Genomic DNA, 20,504 nt, shown 5'->3' with positions numbered 1-20,504 from the left:
TCCCGAAATTCCCGACTGCCAACACACCCCTGCGTAGTAAAAAACAAAATAGTGACTTTTGTCAGATTCAAGTTATTTCTGTGACCACTGTGGGGTTTTCTTTCCTTAACAGAGGGGTACAAATTGTACACACTCAGAAGCATGACAAGGAAAAATGTAGATTGTATCATGTTTTATTAAAGAAAAAAAGGCTACATTGTGAACACAATGGCAAGGGAGGCACTGAGGAATAACTGAGTATGACCACCGTCATACTGCACACATTCCGTAAAGCAAATAAGTGTCCAAAAAAAAAAAAAGGTAATCTCCTCACAAAATCTACTTCATATTTCAACATTTTAACAAGACGATGTAAATGTCAATCAGTGAGGAACATCATTAGCATATTACATAATCTGCGCACCTGCCAAAATCACGGAGCGTGAAAAATATTCCCTTCATCAAAATGGTGTCCATTTAAAAACGCAGGCAGTCAAAAAACTAACTTGGTGTGAGCACATCATGGATATATGCTGTCATTTATTTAAATATATCCTACAAACATCCTGCTTATGAATATAAAATCTTATTTCGGATAGTGACGTACTTTAATGCTGGCTCTCAGATGGCAATTTTCTTCTTTTTTTAAATCAACACAGCACGCTCCCTTCATTCTCACAACCTCTGCATAACATCACAGCTCTTTAAAAACAAGACAACTCAATATATTAAAAAATAGAAATGTGAACGTTTTCATTTATGTGTGCGTCTTTTTCTGGAAGTCGGTAAAATGGTCTGGTTGCTAGGCAGTCTATCTCGTCACGAACGTGGCAAAACAAAAACAAAAAATTGCAGCACAAACAATAAAAAAAGCTTGAATCATTTGGGAGAATGCTTGTCCTCAATTTGTTCTGCGTAGACAAAATTCTTCCTTTAGCCGGTGGATCAAAGTTTTTGTTTGACATATACAACAACGACAGAGATTGTCTTAAAGGGGAAGTCCACCCCAAAAGTGATTTTCAATCAAATGTTCAAAACATGGCGTTTTGATTAATATTTCAATTGCGGAATATGAGTTAAGCAGTAAAAGCCACCCGTTTTTGTTTTTTTTAGCCATGTCAGGGGGCGGCCATTTTGTCACTTCTGTCGACTGAAAATGACATCACAGTTGCTCAGAACTCCGCTGAAGAGCAATCATGGCTTAGCTTCGTAAAACGTGAGCCATGATTGGTTGTTACTTGAGCAACTTTGACCGACAAAAGTGGCAAAATGGCCGCCTCGTGATATGCCTAAAAAAAAAGTGTTGATTTTACGGCTTAATTCATATTCCGCAATCGCAATATTAATCCAAATGCCATGTTTCGACTAATAGGCCTACATAAAACACATTCTTGTAAAGACAATTTTGGGGTTGACCTCCCCTTTAATAAAAAAAAAATTGTCACATAAAAACAAGTAATGTAAAACTCATGTTTTGACAATTTTAGCTTTGGGACACAACGATAAAATTGTAACATTTTAAAACAGTTTTGTCTCTCATTCAGGATTATTTAGGGATTTGCAATTAAAGACGGGTGTTTTTATTTTTGGAATTACTCGACGTGATGAGCCATCGATGCATAATCATTACACTTGGGATTATATATCCATACCGTGACGCGATTAAATTAATTTATGTTAGAATCCCTTTGTATGATTTTTTTGCAGGATGGCGAGACGTCCACATAAGGTCCAGTTTTTTTTTGTTTTTTTTGCGTGAGTTGCAGGGGTAAACATGACCCCCCCCCCCCCCTGATCTCTTTTTTTCGTGTTTAGATGGCAGGTGCTGATCGATCGTTGGTGACGGTCGGTCTCAGCTTGACCGTCGCGAAGGGATTTCCTCCTCTGCAGTGGAAAAAAAAAAATTCAAATTGTCATGATTGGCGACTAGCATTTTGGAAGACGTTAAATCGCGTGATGTCACTCACCCTAGAAAAGGAACCTTCGTTGTCCCATTTTGTAAAGAAACCTAGAAATGTGATAAAAGAAAAAAAAAAGAGAGACTTAGAAGATGCTGAGGACACGTCACATACCACCGACTCGCAAACACTCACTCATCCGCCACAAATCCCTCCAGCTGTGAAGAAACGACATCGTGACCAAACTGGTTGGATCAGATTACTCATCAACAATTGCGCTCCTGCCTAATGGTGCCATGTCGCTCTTTGACACGTACAAACTCGGAGCTCCCCGTTTGGAATCTAGCTCGTCTAGAAATGCCTGCGAATGACAACACTTACTCTTCTTTTTCTCTCTTGAGCAAGATGATTGTTTTTACGAACAAAAAATATCTCAGCTATGTTGCTGAGGGAGTGTTTGAAGAAAGGTTGCAATTTTTTTTCGGCAAAAGGTTGACGAGCATCTGACAATGTAGCCCTTAAAGCAGGGGTGGGCAAACTTTTTAATTGGCGGGCCGCAATGGGTTCTAAAATTTGACAGAGGGGCCGGTCGGAGAAAAAAAAAAATAAATAAATAAAAGTGAACAAAAGCATGACAATATATATGTATTTTGAAAAAAAACATTTTTTTTTTTTGAGAAAATAAAACATTCACAAGCTTTATTCATTCAATTTTTTTCAAGTTCGGCGGGCCGGATTAAAACATTTAACGTGCCGCATGTGGCCCCCGGGCCGTAGTTTGCCCACACCTGCCTTAAAATGTAAATCAGCATTTTGTTGTGTACTATTCCCACATGAACACTATTTCTTGCCTGCTAGGTTGCTTACCGTAAGCAAAAAAAAAAAAATAAATAAATAAATAAATAAAAAATTAGCATTTTTCCCCGATTTTTGTCTGTCAGGCTTTGGCTTACAGATGAGCCCACCGTTGAGCAAGCAATGAAGACTGCTGTTATGGGCACAAAACTTCGCCCACACTTACATATTAAACATGAGAAAATTAATTTATTAATAATAAATTAATAATTATAAATAATAATAATTAATAATTAATCCCTACATATTTTCAATCAATTTATTTTCACCCCATTAAAACATATTGAAAACACCCGTAGCCGACAAGGTTCCACTTTTGTCCTAGGCCATCATAAACAAGACTTATCAGAAAGCAGTTAGCTTTCGACCTTGCCTTCAACAACGCTCGACATTAAAAAACTGTATTTCACGTGGTAGTAGTTGAAGAAAATTAAGATCAATGGCATGGCGTTTGGAGACGGTAAAACCCTGAGGCAGCAGGTAAAGAGGACATTGAGTACGGACGGGCACGGTGACAAGAAAATGGAGAGGAGGGCCGTGCCTGGGCTTGTATGCGGCTTGGTTGGACCGATTCATCCTCTATGAGCAGACGCACTGTATTCCCGACTCGTCTCGTCTGTGACGCCCCGATCATCTCATCGCATTTGTACTTCGACTTAATTACTTTTACCACCCCGGATCAAGCGCACAGCGTTTTCGACACTTGTTTTGTATACACCACGTTCTTATCAATCATAACCGAGATAAACGTCATGACGCATAAATGACTGACCGGGGGAATGATTTTTCTGCTCGTGGCTCATTCAAAGGCGTGGTTGATAAGAAATATTTAGTCAGAGCTGAAAACGTGTCATGACATTTGTTTGTGGTGTGGGTGCGGATAATGGAGTAATTGGGGAAAAAAAAATGTGTTGGGTGAAACTCAAACATGGCCACAGCCCAATCCAAAATGATAAGCGATAAAGAACAGAAGTCAAGCATATTTAGATGCTAACTGTGGGCAAAACAACACAAAAATGACAACAAAGATAGGAAACATACGGAAAAGAAGTTAGCCTGTTAACTCATTCACTACCAGCCAAGTAAAAAAAAAAAAAAAAAAAAAAGGAAAAAAATCTAATTGGATCTTTGACGTCTTTAACCGTCAATGGCAGTAAATGAGTGAATCAACACCAATGCGTGTCAGGCTGTCCAAATCAGAATCAGAATTCCCTTTATTGTCATTGTACTCAATGTACAACGAGATTGGCGAGCTCCCCTCTCCAGAGCAAATATAATGAATTAATTAATAAAATATATCAAATTAATTAAATATTAAATAATGAAATAATAAATAATTATGAAAAAAAATGGACTCTGTCAGTATAAAAAAAAAAAAAAAGGTCCGTGCACTTGACTCCATGTTACTTTGTTGAAGAAAATATTATTTAAGAATTATTTTAAGTGGTTGAAACATTATTAATTAAAATACCATTCATGAAATAATCCAAGTTGTTACAATTTGAGAGAGTTTTCACACATTTCAACTCTTGTTTCCTTGCGCATTCTATAGTCATGCTGATCAATGCAACGCGATTTAGTTGAATTACGGTACCGACCACATTCTGCGGCGATGGCATTGACGGCGCCGCCGTTCTCGAGGGGAAGTCATCCGAGTAGTCCGCCGGCGGCAGCAACACGGGCTCGTCCGGTTCCAGCTTGGGGAGACTGCTGACACTCTGACTTCGGACCGGCGATTCCAAATTGCTGCTGTATGACATGGAATCATTTAAATCGGCAATAACAACTTAGAATAACACCTTTTTTTACAAAATGTTGCAACTGATGATGTCATCATTTTTTCTTACCTATTTGAATTGAAAGGCTCAGCGTAAGGTCTGCAGTAGGACGAGGGGAACCAACCACGCCTGATACACACGACACAAGCATATTAGACACACATTATATAGAAAACTAAAAGTATTCAGCTTCCCGTCGTCTGGGAAGACACTCCGGTTATTCCGCAGCAAACTCGCAGTTGAGCATGTAGAGACAAGCGACTCCCACAAAACTGGAAGAATTACAATTGAGGGGGAAGTTAAAGATCTAGACCAGGGGTGTCAACGTCATTTTTGTGGACGGGCCACATCGTAGTTGCGGTTTCCCTCAGAGGGCCGGTATGACTGTGAACCCATATAAATTGATTGGAAAGCCAGTTTTGAAATCAGAAGCTCGTAAGTAATTGTTGAACAATTTTTCAATTTATTTTAAAAGGGGAGGATTGGTAACAAATAAATGGCAATATCTCATATCTCAGTCTTGTTAAAAGTGAAGAAAATATGCTAGAAACAGGATTTGCCCTTTGCGGGCCACATAAAATGAGGTTGCGGGCCAGATCTGGCCCCCGGGCCTTGAGTTTGACACATGTGATCTAGACCGACTCGAGAGTCAATAGTAGTCGCTTGACAGGAGATGTGATTGAACGCAGATGGAATAAACTTAATATCGGTTTGTGTTTGCATTTAAAACACGTTCACTACCATTGACGGCTAAATACGTCAATTTTTTTTTTTTTTTACTCAGCTGATAGTGAATGAGTTAAAATAAATAAAAAATAAACTAGTAGCGTGAATTCCTGTTGTTGCGGTCCATATGACGAGAAAAGAGCTCGCTTGAAGGCAAATGCAGAGTCAATCAAACTTGCCACTTAAGCAATGTGAGAAAATTGCGCGATTGTCAGTTTGGCGGAACGGTTGTTGGAACAAGAACGGGAGGGTGACAATAACTGCGGCCTTTTCGCGAACTGAAAGGTATGAGAAAAGGGACAACGCCGCATTCTCCGGCATGAAGGGGAATGTGTTTGTTTACAAAGATGGAACAGGTTATGTCACACTTAAAAGCCCCCCCCCCCCCCCACACACACACACACAAAACAACTTACGTAACAGACACCAAAAAAAAAACAGTAGATGTCCATGTATCATAAAAATTACTTCAACACAAAAAAAATGTTTAAAATAAAATAAATAAATAATTAAATAAAACCTCATAATAAAAAAAAGGTGAGAAAAAAAAAAAAAAAAGACTTACTGGCCCGTTTTCTCCAGCTCGCCATAAAGCCACCCGTCCTTCTCTTCCTTAATGAGCATGGTGATCACGTCGCCCTCATCAAAGCTGAGAAGCGTGCCGTTGTTTCCCGCAGAGTGTGGAAAGATGGTCCTGACCCGAGGCTTTTTTGTCATTTTCGGACCCGAAAACTGCGAGGTCGACCGGGACGGACTGTCCTCGCTGAGGCTGCCCTGGTCTGAAAAAAAGCAAAAGAAAAAAACATTTTTGAGGTTGAGGTCAGGGTTCGTCAATTCTGTACAAAACTTATCATGCATTCGTCGGGCTTGCATTGACGCATTCGCTGCCATTGACGGATATAGAAGCACAAAAAGTACATTCATTTAGTCCAAAAAAAAAAAATTAATCTTTGACGTCTTTAGCCGTCAATGGTAGTCAATGACTATTTGTACCTGAGTTATTCTCTAAGGAGGAGGTGATTGGCGATCGGGGCTCGGGGTCGAACATGCTTGCGAGCGGACTAGTGTGCGCCTTCAGTGGGGGCGCAGGGGGCGGGGCCATTGACTCGACGCTGTTCTGAGGGGGACAAGAGAAAATAAAATCAAAGCAGATGAAAAAGACATTTTTAAAAAAAATGAGTTAGAAGACTGATAAAAAGCTCAGACGGGCGGGTCAAAGTCCGCGTTGAGTTCTGTTGATGTAAAACGCGATTATCATCTTATCTGTGCTCTTCGACGTGGCGATACAAGAGGTGGCCGAAATGTTCAATCGGCTTTATCAGATGAAAACAAAGCCGGAATCTTCATGGCTGATAATCAACTAAAAGTCACTCTACGCAAACATCAGATGGCGGCACCTTCCCGAGATAATGGGAAAAGAGAAAAACATCAAACACTTAAGCGATAGTGAGATGTCACAAAGCACAAAAAATTTCACGTATCTGTACGTTACTTTTTTCCCCAATTATTATTTTTATTTATTTATTTTAATCTTTGTTCTGCAGTCTGCTATTTGTTTTTTGGGGCTGAAGCCGATGCCGGGATTTGGCAGAATAAAATACAGATAGCCGATTAATCAGCCAATTAATTATTAAAAAAAAAACATTTTTACATATCAAATTTCCATATTTTCACCACCAAAAGTCTTAAATTCCTTCAGAGAACCTCGCCAAAAGAAATCCAACAACTTTAATTGAAGAGTGGAAGGCAGCGCCGGGTGATTTACGCCAAAATTCGGGAATGGATTTCAAATGCTTGGGCTAACCGCTAGCAACATTAGTCGCTCATGTGCGCATTTCTTTCGCATTTCTGAGGAGCCGCACGGCAACGAGAATGACTGACCCAGACGGGAGGGAACCTGTCGTGTTAAATACTTTAAAAAAAATAATAATAATTTGTACAACCGAACTCAGTTTTGCTCCCATTGCATTTTTAAAAACATGCTAGCATGTATGCTAGCATTCACATTTTCCATGAAGGAGAAAGAAAACACAAACCCTGTTGTAGCGTTCGGCAAGCAGCGATTGCTCTGGATTGCTGGAAAGTCCGTCGATCATGTGCTTGACCGTGTCCGGCACCTTGTTGACGTCGCAGCACATCTCCTGCCAGCTGGGGAGCTTCTCGTTCATCATCTCTTTTGCCTGGAGACAAGCAGACAGTTTGCTCAAATCCCAAAAGACAGCATTGCCAAACTTTGTTCTTACTTTATCGTGGAAGTTGCTCATGTGATAAGAGAACATGCAGTGTTTGTCGGCCAGGAAACAGAAGCGGCGTTTTTCTTCCAGCAGAGCCTCTCGGCAGCCGTCGGCGATGAACTTCTGCATGTCCATCTGACGCGACGAGATGGTCTCCATGTACTACGGGCAACAACAAAATAAAAAATTGGCAAGACGGCAGATGATCAATCTGATAAAAAAAAAAATAGATAAATACAAAAAATAAATAATAAAATAAAAAATAAAATAAAATAAATTTAAAAAAATAAAAAATAAAATAAAATAAATTTAAAAAAAATAAAAAAATTAAATAAAATTAAAAAAAAATACAATATAATCGAAATTGCCTCCCAGTGGTGCCTCCCGTAGGTCGACTTTTGTTGCCTTCAATCAAACACACAAATCAAAATGAAAACGCGTCCAAGGAGCCTGAAGATGCTCAAATTGTCCGCCTTTTTTTTTTTTTTTTTTAAAAACCCAACAAAATACCATAAAGCCTATCTTAAAATATGACCCCGCCTCCCTCACGCTGGTTCCAAATCGGCATTGCATAAGAGCAATCTAATTGGCCGCTTCACAGGAATGCCGTGACGTCATTGCATTTTGGGCTACGGACTCTTATCTTTGGGAGGAAAAATGTCTGGCTGAAGAAAAACAATAGCTAACCATCGAAAGAGAGTCACGCATTTTGTTCTCGAGAGTCGAATGCACTGACAAATGGCGAGACGACCGTCGTCAGCATTTATTTTCAGATTTTTGTGCTCGGGTCTCCACATTCATGGTAATAAAAGTTTGATTGACACACCCTCTCCTTGGAGGGTAAAATGACTGTGGCCGCACCTTCATGCCTCGTTTTTTTTTTTTTTTTAAGGTGATTATTTTGGGTAAGCACCTTCATAGAAACGTGCCTCTAATGCACACTATTCAGCAAAAAAAAAAAAAAAAAAAAAAAAACGGTCAAAATCCAAATATTTTTTTGTCTCCTCTCGTTGCGTCACGCATAAATTCACCGAGAAATAAAATCCAAATTCCACAAACGCCCTTCCAGAAGCGAACAACACGCGCTTAGGCGTTCCCAACGTGTACGCGAGCAACGCAGCGTCTCACCTCGTTCTCCTTGATCTCATACTTGGACACGTTCTTGCCTTGGCTCTTCCTCCTCAGCTTCTTCAAGTCGGTCTGCGAGCGGTCCAGGCAGTCCTGCTTCACCTTGTGTTCTGACTGGTACCGCTTGAATGTCGCCTAAGTAAGAGGAGCACTTTACTAGTTTTAGACGCATTAGTGGCGAGAAGTAACAAAGTACAAATACATTCCAAGTACCGAAATACTTTTTTTTTTTTTTTTTTTAAATATCTGTGCTTTGCACGTACATTCATATACTTCACATCCATTTCTGTCTTCTTTTCCAGCTCAGTCAGAACTTCTCGGTGAAATCTCTTAAACTGCAATAAAGGGAGATGGAAAAAAAAAAAAAAAATCATTATTGCAGCTCAGTGGCTTGCTGCTTCCAAGACAAAAAAAAAAAAACACGGCACATCTCGGTCACGTGGAACTATGATAATAAAAAAGCATGATAATGGATGTTAAAGAGCTTGGTGGTTAAAGATTCCCTACTGTTGCTGTCTTGCAGACTCATTACGAACGCCGCAGGACCGTCTCGACGCCAAGGAAAACAACACGGTCACCCGGGGCGTTTGAAAATGGCGTGTTTGAGCAAAATAAAAGACAAAAAGGACTTACGGTTATTAAAAAAAAAAAAAAAGAAAAAAATCGATAAATCGATATTAATCGGTTTTCCTTTCCATAGCCCGATATCAATCCATAAAAGCATACATCGATACTTTTAATAACCCGTACATTTACATGACTTCACTCGTCACGCGAGATCTTGTCACGACGCAAAAGTAGTGCTACGGCGTGAAATCTTTGATTGAATCGAAAATCAAATCAAAATGAATCGTGAATCGATAAATCAAATCGAATCGAATCGGGCCCTTGTGCATCGAATCAAATCCATTTTGGGAAATTCGAATCCATACCCAGCCCCTGGCTACTTACATTTTGCTCCAGCTCAAAATGGACCCTTTTGTGCACCTCGGCAATCTCCATCAGAACAATACCTAAAAAAAATAAATAAATCCAAAAATTATGTTAAGCATGGCGATCCTGTAACAACTTCAAGTGATGTTAAGATCCCTTCCTCCATTTACAATCATCCTACAGTCCTTGAACAGCTGTCAATCTCTGTCAAAACAATCGGCGTGAACGGTTCTGGCAGCGGGGGTGGGGGGGGCGCCATACGGCATGAGACAATGGCAGCGAATCAACACGGCGCATGGCGGCGGGCGATTGTAAATAAGCAGTAGCGCTCACTCCGACCATCACAATGGGGTGAAATCTAGACTCCGGGTTTACTAAAGGACGGCGATCGAGTGTAAAGCTTTGCCCGGTTTTCAGGATCGTACAGGACGGGGACTTATGCGGCGAAGTAGCGAGGATGTGTGAGCTCGTAAGGGCCTATGGACGCTGGGATTTGTTTTTTTTTAAACAAATTCCCCACCCTGGTGTGAAAGAAGAGGTCGTTCCACAACAAATCATCCATAAACTACTACTTTCCTACTTGTGTCTCAAATTTCCTGATAAAAGATTTTCTTACGGCATCTCACAATGTTAAAGGTCCGAATATCGAGTCAGGCTTGTTTGTGTGGCGTTTGTACGTTCTCCCTATAAATCAGGTGTGGGAAAAGAATGGCTTGCGGGCCACATAGAGGCCACTGGGTTCTTTAATCAGGCCCACTGCACATGTCTTGTAATATCTGCCATTTTCATCCTATGAAGTTCAATTCAAAAGTATTAATTAATTAAATTAATACATTTGTAATTCTATAAATAAATGCGTATATAGATAAAATGCAAAAAAAAAAACACACACACACACATTCACGTCCAACCGTCCAAGTCAGCACAACAACCTAAACACGCTTATGTTAATGTACATTTGACCTGATATTGAACCCAAAAACACCTGCAGCACCCCCCCCCCCACCCTGAGCAAACAAACACACCTGATACAGAGCGTTACTTCTGCCCTCCATAAAAAAAAAACAACATCCAGCTACAACAACATTGCCCTCTAAAGGTCACCAGAATGTACCGGTAAATGCCGCCTTTGTGCTCGCCACCGATGAAGGGGTGGCGGTGGCGGGCTACGAAAACAACCCGTGCCGCAGTGGGCTCTGCGCACCTGCAGCCTTTATTTCACAAGGTGTGAAAAAACCTGCCGGAGGAGGTGAGCTGTGTCGACAGCAAGGTATTACAACTTCTCCATATCAAGGACATCAATCAGTCACTTCTAGAGCCCACTTGTCGTGATATCTTCGACGCATTCAGGATGCTGCGCCAAGATATCACAACAGTTGACAACGAGCGTGCAGTTTTCGCCTTACTAGTAATTTTTTTTTTTTAACTAGTGCAAGTGCCCATGAATAATTATTCACTGCCATTGACGGCTATTGAAGTCAAAAAGCGCATTCACTCAAAATTGTGGCCTGCGATTGGCTGGCAACCAGTTCAGCCTCCTCTGCACCAGAACTTCAGGACATTTCCGGTTGGAGTAAGCAAAAAATTAAAAAAAATAAATAAATAAAAAAATTACACCTCAGCTCAAACTTGAATTCGCAAATTGACCCGAGTTGAAATAAAAAATAAAAAAAAAACTGGTTCCGCACACGTATCACATGTCAGTCAAACAGGAATTTTAATAGTTAAGTGAGGCGCAACGAACAACACCTACGACATTCTTATCACATGATATCATTCTGGAAGCAGAAATGACCTGTGACGAATCACTACTACCGATTCCCCGTCCAACACGCTTAATTGCGCAATATGAGTCAACGTTAGGAACGGCGTTAGTTTATTTTACCCTTGACGGTCCTTCCTCATTTCTCCAAGTACAATACACATATCATGTGTTCTCTCGACTGGCACTGAGCCTTCCAATGAAACGCATCACTGAGCTTGCCCACACAGGCATCGAGTGTGTGTGTGTGTGTGTGAGACCACATCCTCTGTGCGTCACGCTCCAAAGGTTTGCGCCATCATACATCACATGGGAGGGCCGTCCCGGAGACTGTTGCCTCAGACGTGCTGCGCCCAATGTGTCGGAAGAGAGATAAAAACTGAAATCCATATTGACTCAGTGCGCTTCAGGAACGGCTGTGATCTCGTCTTTCCGTCAGTTATCACACAGTCGGTTGCAAGATGTGAAAACAGCTACCGCCGAGGAAAATTTTGGGGGTGGTGTGTTTTGTATATAATCCTGGCTCACTAAAGCGGAAGCCCCCCCCCTTCAACGCAGAGAATATTTCGGAAAAAATCTGGGCTACTCAACCATTCGCTGCCATTGACGGAAATAGAAGTCGTAAAGTACATTCATTTTACTTGGGCTGGAAAAGTTAGTTTTACCCTTTCCACATCAACAACAAACTTTTTAATACAATACCACATCCGTTCACTTTCCGTGCATTATACTTGACGTACTATATGTTTTGGTGAAATATTTTGTTTAATTAATAAAAAAATGAATATATAAATAAATAAAAATAAATAAATAAATGAATAAATAAATGAATAGATAAATAAATAAATAAATAAATAAATAAAAAATACATATATAAAAATAAATAGATATAAAATGTATATATATATATATAAATATATAAAAATAAATAAATAAATTTATGTTATCCTGTCTATTGCATTTCGCGTTATATGTTAGCATTAAACTGGCGGACTTTCCGCCGGATACAAAGGGGTTCACTTTAACATTTTACGTCAACAGTGACTTACTGATACCGATGTATTTAGAACTGCTGACATTTCAAATTCCAGTGAGTGTACAAGACAGATAAACTAATAATTCATCTTATTAAAAGGCAGCAAAGGTGTACCGGAGGGAGTGTATTTGACTTGCCAGCTGTCCATTAGCCATTTTATTTATGCTGCCAAAAAAGCAATGGAAAGCAAAACCGCATTTGCAGCTGGCCAACACCGAGTCACATTGTCGTTTGATACAATGCTCTAATTAAAAAAAATTAATAAATAAATAAATAAAACCCTCATCCAATGACTTTTTACGATTCAGCAAGGCTCATGCTTGAGTGCGAACGAAAAAGGCAAACTGCTCATCATGCATCCCACACCAGCACGCCGCGTCTAGACGGTCAAACAAACTCATCAAACAGCTCCAAAATGTTTAAATCATCTCGTTAAAGCTCCCCGCCTGAGGGGTGTGGGGGGGGGGGGCGCTCACTGTGTCCCGCTCCATTTGCAATCGCCTTGGTCCCAGTTACAAATGGCCGCATCGGACATGTTAGCATTCTTCTCGTGCTGACGCCGTTCCTCCATATTTCCCCCCAAAAAAGATGCTTGGCAAAGAGGAGAGTGAAAGGCTGGAAGGGGGGTGTGGTTTGCACCATTCTTTCTGCGCTCACGTTTTCAGGCCGTAAATAAATACCTGCTGCTTTTTCAGAGAGAGAAAGGAAAGTCCCTGCAGTCCACTCACGCCCTCGTACGCAGGAAGAATTTAATCGTTCAAAAACTAAAATAGGATTTGAAGATTGACAGCGAGCTTAACTCACCGGAGACGCAACATTAGGTACACCGGGATGATCCAATATAGAATCCGTATGTTCAATTTTACTGACGGAAAATTCAAGCCCCGATTAATTCGATTTTTAGTTGCCGATTTTGATTCGATTTAAAAAAAAAAAGGCAACAAAACGATTTTTTTAATGTCTGCATTTTGTCCTCGTTCCAAACAGTCAAGTTTTCCAATGTTACAAAAAATAATTGAAAATGAACTAATAATTATTAATTCGTCGTCATTGTTTTTGTTAATGTCACAACTAAACATGAAAATAAATAATTGTTCAATTGACGGTTAAAAATTTGCATTAAAAATCTTACCATGAAAAATTATTTCGTGATCATAATTTAAAAAAATGTCACATCGATGAATATTTTAAGCAGTTCAAATCGATTTTCGATTAATCGTCATATACCTATTAAATTTGGATGGATCCTGGCACTAATGTATTGACTAAAGAGGTAAACAATTTCACAGTTTGCCTCTCTCTCTCACAGCTAAAAAATAAAAATAGCTTATTAAAAATGCACATTAACTCAAATAACGAACATAGTCGAGATAAAAAAATGCCGTCTTTTGGAACAGAAAAGCAATAAGAGCTTTTATCCTTTCTGCCTCTTGTAAATTGCTTGAAAGTCTGAGCGTGACCCGCACCACCCATCACGCTGCCCCGCCCCCCTCGACGTCTCCCCCCAGAGAGTGTCGCGCCGTTTTGTGAATTCTAACAGGATTGTCACATAAAACTCAAGTTAAACCTGAAGTCATTCACCCACAGGAGGTCCAAAGATCCAAAAATCCACAATTGACGCCCCTGCCTAAAATGATCGGCACAAAATGGCGGCAAAGCACTCTTTTGGTCCGAAAAACACAAAAAAAAAAAATCCTCACCTCACTTCATCATCGTGCACTTCCTTGACACGGCCGTAAAAGATTCACAAGATGGTGACAAAGCACTATTTTTAGCCAAATAAAAATCCTCAACTCACTTCAACATACTTCCTTGACACAAATATGCCGCAAGATGGTGGGAAATCACTTTTTCTTTTTTTTTTGTCGGATAAATAAATAAATGAATAGAAAATAATGAGATTTAAACCTTAAAACATAAATTGATCAATTTGGCTCCGCTCTAAGCCTCCTGCGAGTTCCACAAACAGTTGGTGGATTAGGGGGAGTCAAACTCGGAGGGGCGGAAGGGGGGGGGGGGGTCAAGGAAGGCTCAGTGACGAGAAGGCATTCTTCTGTGCTGGTGTTTATTCAGCATGTTTGCTGTATGACGCCCGCAGCAGGCTGCAAGAGAATTCACACTCTCTCGATAAATAGTCCCGGCAGCAGGGAGCCATTTTTTTTTTTTTTTTGTGTGGAGAGTCGTTAAGATTTAAGACCTTGCCCAACTCAAGTGCCATCTTTTTTTTTTTTTCTAACTGGGCCAGCAGAGGGAAAGCAATATTGGGATCTTCAGGCCTCTGATATTAAATACACCCACCAGATGCAACTTTATGACCACAAATAGACTCGAAAATGAGAGCCAAAAGAAGCACTGGATGAAAGATTATTTTGTTAAAAAAAAAAAAAAAGATTTTAAAAGTTTTAATTGACACTATCAGAGAAGTCTTTATTTAACTATTTATTATTGTTGTTTTAGATTAGCTTAATACATTGGGAATAAAATAAAATAAAATAAAATAAAACAAAACAAAACAAAACAAAACAAAATAAAATAAAATAAAATAAAACAAAACAAAATAAAATAAAATAAAACAAAATAAATAAAATAAAAAATTGTAAAATCATTTATTGCAATACAAAAATATCCATTGTTGCATTTAGATTCTATGAGATGAATAAATTATTACATTAAAAAAAAATGTGATTCAAGACGGAGAATTTCACGTCTTTGCCCCGAGTGATTTATGGCAAGTGTGTTACATTGTTCCTTCTTCCCCGCAAGACACACACCCCATACCAGCTCTTCTTTTTTTTTTTTCTCGATTCTGCCTGACATTTCAACACTTTTACACATTTTGCAATCGTACAACAATTTTAGAAAGCTGTGGAGGAGAATACCAATGTCATTTGTCACCGATTGCAAACTAAATGACAACACCGGCTGTCATATCGTCTCCAATGAGAGCAGAACAACTTGATGGATCGTGATCAAAAAATGTGTGATGATCCCTTTGAAAAATCCGAGCTGCTTTACAATTCCAGCACTTCGACTGTAAATTACGTTAAGTCATATGACGGATGAAACGCCGGCTAGCACAAACCCGAAGGCAGCCAGGCCGTTTAAATACAAGGAAGCTTTTCAGTTGCGTCTAAATTCTTGTGAGGTCACCAATGGGATGATTAAATCGTATTGTTCCATGAAATGAAAAAATAAATAAACCTGTTTCGGTTGTGATGAGAGGAACTAAGAGAGATTTGAGTCCGATGGATAAACCGATTTATCTTTAGGGCGCTTCGGAAAGAAACGTGAATACGAAATCCAACAATCATAAAACACAAATGACAAAACTAATAAAGAAATAAAATTGTGATTCAATAACATTAATAGTATGATTTTTAAGTCCTTCACCACCAGCCCGGGTCAAACGTACTTTTTTTTGGCGTCTATACCCGTCAATGGCAGTGAAGGAGTCAAAATTTTTGATCCAGTAAAACAAGTGGGTCGATTGAATGCGTTTGAGGACTGACGCTAATCTTGGATGCTACGCAAAAATCAGCTAAATTGCTATTTAGTTTTATATTCACTCCGTTTTTATGACGAGAAAGTTCTCGTCTCGCTGATTTCAACTTACCAAGTTCCCGGGACACTGGCGACATGGTGGCATTTTCTCCAATTTTTGTGATGGCATCAAAGTAGGCCTTTCCGGCGAGCGTCATTCCTGTATGGGCAGATCAAAAACGAAATTCAAACATTCTTGATATTGTGTAAGCAGAATTCATCGTTTGCCTGACCACCGAGAGAGTCGCGTTGTAACTGTTAAAAAGACGCTACTAGAATTGCGTCGACCCTACTGGACGTCGTTTACGCCAATTAATACGTACGTCACATGTCAACAAAACAATAAGGCACCCGTATTAACAAACAATCAAGTTCCCAACCCGAAAGGCCTTAGCCAAGATTCGAACCCAGAACCTCAGAATGGGGAAGCAGACATGCTAACTTTTTCCGCAATATAATAGCAACAATAATAGTCAACAAAACAATAAGGCACCTGTTATAAGGTCGCCTTGAAAAAAGATTAAAAATTAAAAAATAAATTAAAAAAAAAAAAAACTTAACTGTGAATGACTTCAAATGCTCGTCAGAATAATTTGATTTGGGGCATTTTTGGCCCGTGTTCAGCTTTCAATATGTTCCAAATTAGCGCTGGGAAAAGCGCACTTTTCTAAAACCTGACTCATCTGCACAGGAGGGCATGCAAAAAAAGATTCAAACGGGCAACTAACTAACTAACTAGTCCGCTCCTGCTGCCACAACGGCCGTGTCATTAGCGTACGTAAACGTGAGTCGTGTGTGTTCTTACCCGTGACTGACTTCTCATAGCTTTTGCCCAAGTTGACCAGATTCCTCAGGTTGGGGTTGAACTGGTCCATCACATTCTGGAAAAAAAAAAGTTGACATTGTGGGCAAAGTAGCACACGTATGCACAAACTACAAGCATTCGTCAATCAATTTTCAAGTGAATCCCAGCTGAGAGTGTTTTGTTTATGACACTGTGTATTATGCTACCCTCAAAGTCAGCAAAACAATCCGAAAATGGAAAAACAATCGGGTACCGGTGATAAGCTCAGCTCAAATTAAACCACTAACTTGCTTTTGGATGACATTGACAAAAAAAAAAAATGTTCAGAGCTGAAGGCCATCACTAGTGATATTATGAGAATTTTATTGGCGCCGTTAAAGCCAACAAAACAATCAGGTACTTGTAAAAAAATAAATTAATTAATTAAAAAAAAAGAAATCAGCTCCACTGACACTGTCAACTTTCTTTTGAATGAAATTGACCAAAAAATGCTCTAGAATTGTATTGGTGCCGTTAAAGCCAGCAAAACAATCAGGTACTTGTAAAAAATAAATTAATTAAAAAAAAAAAATCAGCCTCACTGACACTGTCAACTTTCTTTTGAATGAAATTGACAAAAAATGTTCAGCACTGAAGGCCATCTCTAGTGATATCTTTTTGTTGTTAATGACAATTTCATGCATGCCATTAAAGCCAACAAAACAATCAGGTCGCTATAATAAGGGCACATAAAATTAAACTATTAATTTCCTTCTGAATGACAGTGGACAAAAAAATAATAATCACCGCTGGGGCCTAAAAAAATAAAAAGGAGAAAATAAACAAAAATAACAATCAGGTACCTGTAATACAAAACAATCAGGTACCTGTCATAAAAAAGAAAAATAAAAAAATCAAAAAAAAATTTTTTTCAATCAGCGTCACTGAAACTTTCTTTTGAATGACATCGGACAAAAAAAAATGTTCGGCGCTGGGGCCTTAAAAAAAAAAAAAAAAGGAGAAAATAAACAAAAATAACAATCAGGTACCTGTCATAAAAATACAAATAAAAAAATAAAAAATAAATTTTTAAAGATCAGCGTCACTGAAACTTTCTTTTGAATGACATCGGACAAAAAAAAATGTTCGGCGCTGGGGCCTAAAAAAAAAAAAGGAGAAAATAAACCAAAATAACAATCAGGTACCTGTAATGAAAAAATAAATAAATTTTTTAAAAATCAGCGCCACTAAAACTGTTAACTTTCTTTTGAATGACATTAACAAAAATGTTTAGAACTGTTTTCCCAGCTGACTTTGAGTGACAGACCGGGGACACCCTGTACTGATGGCCGGCCCATCGCAGACTCCATTCCCGATAAAAGGAACGGACGGCGTACACGTGCAGGTTGCTCTTTAAATGCGGCAGCAATAAAACCTTCAATCTTTAACTTGACCTCATGTGAGTATTCCATACACTCCCTTAAAAGAGCGAAGTCCCGCTCAAAGACCAAAAAAAAAAATGGCTGCAATTTCAATGTGAGAAACCTCATTGACCCCCCCCCCCCCCCCTCTCTCTCTATTGAAATGCCTGAACAGTCGAAGGCTTTTCACCTCAACCGTCTCGCTCTCGTGGCACACCCCGAAAGGAACAATGAGGAGACAGGTATGTCTTTAGAACGACAAACGCATTGCAGAGTGGAGTGAAGGGAGCAAAGAAGAAAACGGGTTCTTTGTTTTGTTTTTTTGTTTTTGTTTTTTCGCTCTCTCCTCTCCTCTCGCCTTCCGCCCCGTTCCATGAAACTGTGGCATGTATGGACTTCTCTGCCATCACACATACATAAACAATCATGCCGTTAATAAAATCCCAAATTGTTATTTCACCTTCAAATTGTTTGTTTTCATTTATCAGGGAGGATTGTCAGGAAATACTTATTTTCAATCGCACCAGCGATTAGATCAAGGCTGTGCAGATTTGCAACCCGCTGTTTGTGTGTATATTTATTTATATATTTTTATATTAGGGATGTTCGATACAATTTTTTTGTAGTCTAAAACCGATAAAAAAAAAAAGTGCATCCAAATTGTCTTAAATAGCGACCAAAAATAAATGGATGAATGGTTTCCGAACATGATAACTTTTTATGTGGCTGTAAATCAGCAGTGGTTTAAATCAACTAAATAAATATTATAAATAAATATTTTCTACTTTAGAAATCAAGCAAATGTAAAAATCGGCACATAACCATCAGCAGAAAAATGAAATGATTGGCCCCGATAATAAAATGTCATTTAACAGAAAAATAAAATGTCATTGAACACAATGACTCAAAAAAATATGCGTCAAACTGCTCCTATAGAGCGCCAACTACTGGCAAGGAGGACTAACTCTATTTAAGTTCATTTCCCCTCAAGTATCAGTTCGCTCCTCCACAAGACCTTGATCACTATAATAAAACCAGTATCAGAAACATACCGATACCTAGAAGCGGTTCCCGCCCATTCGTGTTTGCATATTTGTTTCTCGTTTAACCACCAAATCGCGAATTAATTCAAATGGGTTACTATTTACACCCCAAAACCACCTGACATCCTACTTTTGAGCCACCCTATGTAGACCAGAAAACAGAGCTTTATCGATAAATACATAATGGATTCATTTCATTCATTACAAATTGAAGACTTGTGAAGGATTTTTCTATATTTTTTTCCCAGGGAGGTAAACGTTTGGATTAGATTAGCAAATTTAAACCAATCACCCACTGATTCCATCTGCAGCTGGCACAAACATTGATAGTGATTGGCACACTGCTCTGATCACAAGTGGCTCACTTTCAAACAAACTGATGCACCAGCAGCGAATATAATAACAGGGAGTGACATTCTAGAATGCTCTTGCTTGTTGTTGACTACTAAATATTCCAGCGCTTCAGTCGAACGTGTTTTTGTTTTTTGTTTTTAAACAATGTGGGAAACAATGGATCGTCATATAGGCGATAAAGGGGGAAATGAAAGCCCAGAAAAGTGCAGGTTAAATATTCATGTTGTCGTTCGCTTTGATGGGGATTGAGGAGCAGCGGTAAAACTTGACAACAAGACAGACAATTCCACATTTTTTGAAACCACACAAACCACCGGAATACCTTCATCAGTTGTAACCGTAGACTTTAAGATTCACCTTATAAGTTAGCTCGGTGAGCTTGCTCACATCCTGCGGGATCCCGGACATGTTGACGCGTGGCTTTTCCAGATATTAAAAAAAATAAATTAAAAAAAAATTCAATCAAAAATCGGAATTATAATCCAGGTGGTTCGTCCCTACAATCGGACCCACGGCATGAGAATTACTCCCGGCATGCCATGCGCTGCTGGCAAGCGTGCATAAAGACCAACCGGCTTGTTGCGCTCTCACTCGCTCACTGACTGGGACGCAGAGAGATTTGACTCAGGGGCGGGGCTCTGACGTCACAAGGGTTGACTCAGCTGATGAGTCGAACGAAATGCGGAAGGGCGCTCCGAGTTACGAGTTTAATTCTTCTTGTTAAATATCACATATTGGAGGTTCATTAGCGTTTTTTGAAGAATTATTTGAGTTAACCTTTTTATTTATTTATTTTTTTTATCTATTTCAATGGGCGTCAATCATACGTCGATTTTTACTCTTCACGGGCTGTCGCCTATTTCGCCCTGATTTAAAATGACATTGTTCTCATGCATCTGGTCATAGAAAATACGTTCGCAATCTGAAAAATGGTGACCTCCATTTAAGTCACCACCCTTGATGTAGAACCTTTGAAAACACAAGTTCAAAGAGTGTTTTGGAAACACAAACATAAAACACAGTAGGATACAAA

General features: G+C 39.3%; 1 protein-coding gene across 2 annotated transcripts; it reads right to left on the bottom strand.

Annotated features, from left to right (window-relative positions):
- Window positions 1–157: 157 nt before the first annotated feature.
- Window positions 158–20,083, bottom strand: baiap2l1a (BAR/IMD domain containing adaptor protein 2 like 1a). 2 transcript variants are annotated; one of them, XM_088285242.1, is made up of 14 exons: window positions 19,829–20,083; window positions 16,675–16,750; window positions 15,943–16,029; window positions 9,550–9,611; window positions 8,862–8,933; window positions 8,599–8,733; window positions 7,480–7,632; window positions 7,273–7,416; window positions 6,230–6,353; window positions 5,802–6,015; window positions 4,580–4,639; window positions 4,331–4,481; window positions 1,947–1,987; window positions 158–1,863 (listed from the first exon to the last, which is right to left on the bottom strand). In XM_088285242.1, exons 1-14 carry the CDS (start codon window positions 19,877–19,879, stop codon window positions 1,791–1,793), a joined length of 1,443 nt encoding a protein of 480 aa, XP_088141368.1. In that variant the 5' UTR covers window positions 19,880–20,083; the 3' UTR covers window positions 158–1,790. The 2 variants fall into 2 exon arrangements, with proteins under 2 accessions (XP_088141368.1, XP_088141369.1); XM_088285243.1 differs by having other exon boundaries at window positions 4,331–4,478.
- Window positions 20,084–20,504: the final 421 nt, after the last annotated feature.

Source organism: Idiotropiscis lumnitzeri, chromosome 20 (assembly GCF_059441095.1).
Source record: "Idiotropiscis lumnitzeri isolate Australia: NSW breed Sydney's pygmy pipehorse chromosome 20, RoL_Ilum_1.0, whole genome shotgun sequence".
NCBI lineage: Eukaryota > Metazoa > Chordata > Actinopteri > Syngnathiformes > Syngnathidae > Idiotropiscis > Idiotropiscis lumnitzeri.
This window is presented reverse-complemented; position numbering and strand designations above follow the sequence as displayed.